This window comes from Dipodomys ordii, unplaced genomic scaffold (assembly GCF_000151885.1).
Source record: "Dipodomys ordii isolate 6190 unplaced genomic scaffold, Dord_2.0 Scaffold24, whole genome shotgun sequence".
Lineage (NCBI taxonomy): Eukaryota > Metazoa > Chordata > Mammalia > Rodentia > Heteromyidae > Dipodomys > Dipodomys ordii.
In genome coordinates, this window is record NW_012267240.1 from 2825048 (window position 1) to 2831047 (window position 6000).

Consider the following 6000-nt stretch of genomic DNA (forward strand, 5'->3'; position numbering starts at 1 on the left):
AGCTAATACATTAATTTTAATTCAATTTTACTAACAATGGTCACATTATGAGTTTAGTTGTAACAATTTTTTTTTGGGGGGTCCGGTCGTGGGGTCTGAACTCTGGGCCTGGGCGCTGTCCCTCAGCTCTTCAGCTCAAGGCTAGCACTCTACCACTTGAGCCATAGCGCCACTTCCGGCTTTTTTCTTTTTGCTTATGTGGTGCTGAGGAATCGAACCCAGGGCCTCGAGCATGCAAGGCAAGTGCTCTACCACTGAGCCACCTTCCCAGCCCATGTAACAATTTTTAAAGGATTTTACACATCTGGAATAAGCATCATCTATGATGTATTGGGTACTGTATGGTAAAAGTAACACAATAGCCAGAGTAAGAAAGGGTGTGTACGTAGCATTCATAAATGAAACAAAATAAATCCAATTATTTGAACTCTGTCAACAAATTATATAAATGTGAACTAATGAAGTATCAGATTTACTTAGTGACTCATTCTCAAAACTCATGTAACATTAAAAACTCATCACTTGCTAATGATCTGCTAAGCCATGAAAATTTGTTTTCTTAAGTGTCTCAATTATATTCTTTAAAACATCATATGAAATACAAGTCTCGAATTGTGACTAGCCTATAAAGTTTACTATACTGCTTATGTAGTGTGTCACTTCCCAAAAGTTAACTGTTGTCAACAATGCTTCTCTTTTTCAAATATACTAAGGTTATTAACACTGAGTCATATAATCATAATTTTGATTATATTTCTATTCTTCAAAGAACTATTTCAGAAACTAACACTCTTTATCTTGTAAACATCATGCTTTAGTTTTCTAACTTACAAGTAAGAATCACTAAATAGATGTTATATAAAGAAATGTTTTTTTTTTTGGGTCCGGGCGTGGGGCCTGAACTCTGGGCCTGGGTGCTGTCCCTCAGCTCTTCAGCTCAAGGCTAGCGCTCTATCACTTGAGCCACAGTGCCACTTCCTGCTTTTTTTCTTATGTGGTGCTGAGGAATCGAACCCAGGGCCTCAGGCATGCTAGGCAAGCACTCTACCACTGAGCCACCTTCCCGGCCCCTAGAGAAATGTTTTTTTGGTCCGTTGTTGGGCTTGAACTCTGGGTCTAGGTGCTGTCCCTCAGCTCTTCAACTCAAGGCTAGTGCTCTACCACTTGAGCCACAGTGCCACTTCCGGCTTTTTCTGCTTATGTACTGCTGAGGAATAAAATCTAGGACCTCCTGCATGCAAGGCAAGAACTCTACCACCAAGCCATCTTCCCAGCCCCTAGAGAAATGTTTTTCAATGTTGGAACTGGCTAGGTGCCCATGACTTACACCTGTAATACTAGCTACTCCAGGAGGCTGAGATCTAAGGATCAAGGTTGGAAGCCAGCCCTGGCAGGGAAGTCCATGAGACTCTTATCTCCAATTAGCCACCAAAAACTGAAAATGGGACTCAAGTCACAGGACCAGCACAAAATGTAATGAAAAGTAAACAAGGACAATCTGTAAACTATCAGGATAATATCACAAAATTAAAAAAAAACATTTCATGGGCTTATGAAAGAATATTCATTTGACTTGACCCTATTATGTAAACCACTGCTGAATGTTATAAATTAAGTACCTGACTTCATTGTCAATAACAAAAAAGTTCTCAATCTCTACAATTATATATTTTTTAAAAAGCTAAATGACTAACTTTATGTCTAAGTCTATATAGTAATATTTAAGTTTTATAAGGAATCTATAATTAAGCTTTAAGCCAAAGGAAATAATTCATGTCACATATCAAACTAGAATAGTTCAACGTGCAGCATCTAGTAATAATGGCATACCTTTTCTTTCTGTTTTCTGTGCAGTGACAGAAGATGTGGGTGTAGGCAGTTTTGATAAAGTAGATGCTCCATTAGCATCAAATGATTTCTTTGGCTGGTGATCGGACTGTAGCGTAAATGGACTAGAAGGAACAGTGCTTGGGGTAGCAGTTGGATGAACCACTGGTTTGATGGGGTGCTGTACTGGCGTAGAGCTACTGTGAGTCTCTGCTCTTGGCAGTCTGTAGTCTCTGTCATTGTGTCTGCTTGTTTGAGACAAAATATTCTGTGGGAGCAAACTACTGGCATCACTGGAATGCTTGTCTTCCACTTTAGTTCACAGTTCGAAAAAAGAGATGTTGGAATGACAGAAGGGAGAAGAAAAAAAGATTACGTTAGAATCCTATCTTTTAACATCAGCTAATTTAGCAACATATCTTTCTGTCAACTGCAAGCCCAGTTATTATCTGCAGTTTTACCACTGGAATATAAATACTCAAATGCTAAGAGTTTTATCTGACTATAAAAATTACTCTATACTCTGATTTCAAGTGGATTGTTAAGTTTCTTAGAATTCTTAGAACCATACTAAAGTTACAAAAAAAAAAATCAATGTAGTTACAACATTTTACTCAAAGAAAAACTTTTAAAGTTTTGAAAATAAAAATATATGCTCCATTCTTTTAAAATATGGGACACATTCCAATAATTAACCAAATTATCCACAGCGGTTCAGCAGCAAAGGAATATTATCTTCCTTAGTTTGCTTTTTCTAAATACTTGGGTAACTAATTAGGGGGCTCTTCGGTAGTTACTATTAATGCTTCAATGGTATCTTTTTAAGAAACCCCAAATTTATAATTAAATCAACAATTCAACATTTTAAATTATACTAACAAAACGATACATATAGTGGCAGAAGAGAAGGCCTACATCTGCAGTATAATCAGAAGACTCTACTAGTGATATTAAAAACAAATACACTTTCAAAATAAAGGTACAAAAATATTTTAACCTCAGAAATATATACTTAAAATAGTTCAAATTTTATTCAAAAACAGTACAATGTTTTCAAAAATCATGTTAACATTTAGTATTTATTAAAAAGTTTCTAGGGCTGGGAAGGTGGCTCAGTGGTAGAGCGCTTGCCTTGCATACATGAGGCCCTGGGTTCGATTCCTCAGCACCACATAAGCAAAAAGAAAAAAGCAGGAAGTGGTGCTGTGGCTCAAGTGGTAGAGCGCTAGCCTTGAGCTGAAGAGCTGAGGTACAGCGCTCAGGCCCAGAGTTCTGGCCCCACAACCAGACCACACCCCCCCCCTCAAAAAAAGTTTCTAACCTAAACTGTAGTATCCAATCTCAGTAGCTAGAGATTAAACTCCAAGTAAAGAAACAGGCAATCCTAAGGCCAGGTGTCAGTGGCTCACACTAATAATCCTAGCTTCTCAAGAGAGTGAGTTCGAATGATGGAGGTTCAGCAGGCCAAAAAAAAAAAAAAAAAAACCTAAGAGGCCATATTTGAAATAACCAACAACAAAGCAAACCTAGGTCTGGCTGGAGTGGCAGCATGCCAGCCAAACAAGCAAACCATGAGATCTGGTACCAGCACAAATAAATAAATAAATGTAAAAAAAAGAAACACCCTGATTAAAGCTCAAAAGGTCATGAGGAAACTCCCAACTTTTAAAATCCACATTTTAAAAGGCACTAGGCTATTGCCAAAACCCTCAATCTTTTGACAATTACCTAATACACAAAATTCAGTGTTATTAACTTATACAATATTCTGTATTACCTTAAAAGATAAATAGACTGGACTATCATTGCAGAATACAAATGTCCACATGGATACATCAACAAATTATTGACTTGTATGGACAAGAAACTGTTAGAATGTTATTGTAGTTTCCTTACGCAAACTGATTATCACTTGAATGCTTAGAATTTTTACTGCTTTAACTAAACCTTTACAGCCTTACTATTGCCTTAACTTCCTTTAGTTTTTAGTTCTATATGAAATATAGTTAAGTATGAAGTAAAGGACAGTAGCATTATAGGAACTAGTGAAATCTACTTGCACAACCTTTTGCCTCAGGATAATTATGCTAGATTCTAAGTGTGTGCAATCTACTGGATATGATGCTCAACAATCCACAATATTCTCTTAGAACATTATCTGACCCAAAATATCACAGTAGTGCTAAGAGATTCTAATTAAGTTTCTTTGAATTTATAGCAGTTAGAAGACAAATATGGTAGCAATCAATATTAAATTGAAATTTTTACCCATAATTTTCAACAACATGCATATCATTAACATCCCTCGACATATAAACCTTCTCAATTCTGTGTGTTTTACTTATTATACAAATACTGTATATTGGACAAATAGGAAATCACCCAACTTTTTTAGGCAGACAACATTAAACACATGGCTTACTATTACTACCACAATATCTATAGCTCAGTTAACCAATTAAAACCAAAAGGCAACACAGTTTAAATTCCTTTCTCAAATAGCTGTCTCTCTACTGCAATACTAGCTACTCAAGGAGGCTGAGATCAGAGAATCATGGTGGGAAGCCAGGCAGGCAGGGCAGGAAAGTCCTTGAGACCTTTACATCCAATTACCCACCATAAAGTCAGAAGTAGAGACATGGCTCAAGAGGTAGAGAACTAGCCTTGAGCAAAAAAGTCCAAGAACAGTACTCAAGCCTGGAGTTGGCCCAAGCCACGAGTTCAAGCCCCCAAATTGGCCCAGTAAAAAAGTTCTCTACCTGACTTATGTAAACTACAACCCCTCTGTACATCATCTTTATAAAAAAAATTTAAATTCTGCTACTGAAACTCCTTCATACAACTACTTATAAAAAAAATAAGTATTCATGGACTGGGAAGGTGGCTCAGTGGTAGAGCGCTTGCCTTGCATGCATGAGGCCCTGGGTTTGATTCCTCAGCACCACATAAGAAAAAAGAAAAAAGCTGGAAGTGGTGCTGTGGCAAGTGGTAGAGCACTAGCCTTGAGCTGAAGAGCTGAGGGACAGCACCCAGGACCAGAGTTCAGGCCCCAGGACCGGACCCCCATAAAAAAATAGTAAGTATTTAAAAAGGAAAGGAAAAAAAGCATAGTTCTTGACTGTATTTCAGTACAGCCACTGACTTATTTCAGGTAAGCTAATAGTACTCAATCTTAATTAAAGTAGGAAAAGGCTAAAAAAGACTCAAGCATTCACCAGTAGGAAATCATTTATAAAAGAATGGATATTCAAGCAGCAAGATGTTATACAATAATAATAAAATTAATTAGAAATGAAAAGAGAATAATCAATCGCATTCTGACCCAAAATACATATAACCTCTATACATATTGAAAAAAATCATAGAAGTGAAGCTCTGAATCAAGTGGTAGAGTGCTAGTTTAGGATGAAAACAGCCAAGTAAAAGCACAAGACCCTCATCACTTTTCAAGTGCCAGTACCAGTACACATAAAAGATAATACAACTTAAGCAATTAGTTAAAATTACTCACAGAGGAAAAGGCTCATATACTAAAATCCTAGCTACTCAAAGAGGTTGAAATCTAAGGAATTCAGTTTGAACCCAGCCCAATCATACTATTCAGCAGGCTGTCCAGGGATCTTGATTCAAAGCCAGCCCAAGCAAGAAAGTTCATGGGATTCATCTCCAATCAATTACCAAACAAGCCAGAAGTGAGCCACACACCTAAAGTACATAATTGTAATGGACAGCTATTCAGGAGGCTGAGATCTGAGGACCTTGGTTCAAAACCAGCCCAGGCAAAAAAGTCAGTAAGACACTATTAACAATTAACCACCAAGAAGGTAGAAATGAAGCTATGGCTCAAGTGGGTCAGCCTTGAGCAAAAAAACCTCAAGGACAGCACAGGCAATGAATTTGAGCCCCATACATGCGGTGCATATACACAACAAAAGTGAACTATTGCTCAAAAAACCTGAGTCATGCCGGGCACTGGTGGCTCACGCCTGTAATCCTAGCTACTCAGGAGGCTGAGATCTGAGGATCGCGATTCAAAGCCAGCCCGGGCAGCAGAGACCGTGAGACTCCTATCTCCAATAAACCACCAGAAAACCAGAAGTGGCGCTGTAGCTCAAGTGGTAGAGCCTTGAGCTGAAGAGCTGAGGGACAGCGCCCAGGCCCAGAGTTCAAGCC

The 6000-nt window shown here is 38.1% G+C and overlaps 1 protein-coding gene across 3 annotated transcripts in view; it reads right to left on the bottom strand.

The window, feature by feature from the left end:
• Wac (WW domain containing adaptor with coiled-coil) overlaps positions 1-6000 on the bottom strand; it is a 57742-nt gene that overhangs the window by 23297 nt on the left and 28445 nt on the right. For 2 of the 3 annotated variants that reach the window (XM_013014690.1, XM_013014689.1), the window contains exon 6: positions 1831-2139. The exons of the other annotated variant lie outside the window; for it this stretch is intronic. In XM_013014690.1, coding sequence (XP_012870144.1) covers positions 1831-2139 — 309 coding nt within the window. The remainder of the gene's footprint in view (positions 1-1830; positions 2140-6000) is intronic. 3 annotated transcript variants of the gene reach the window in all.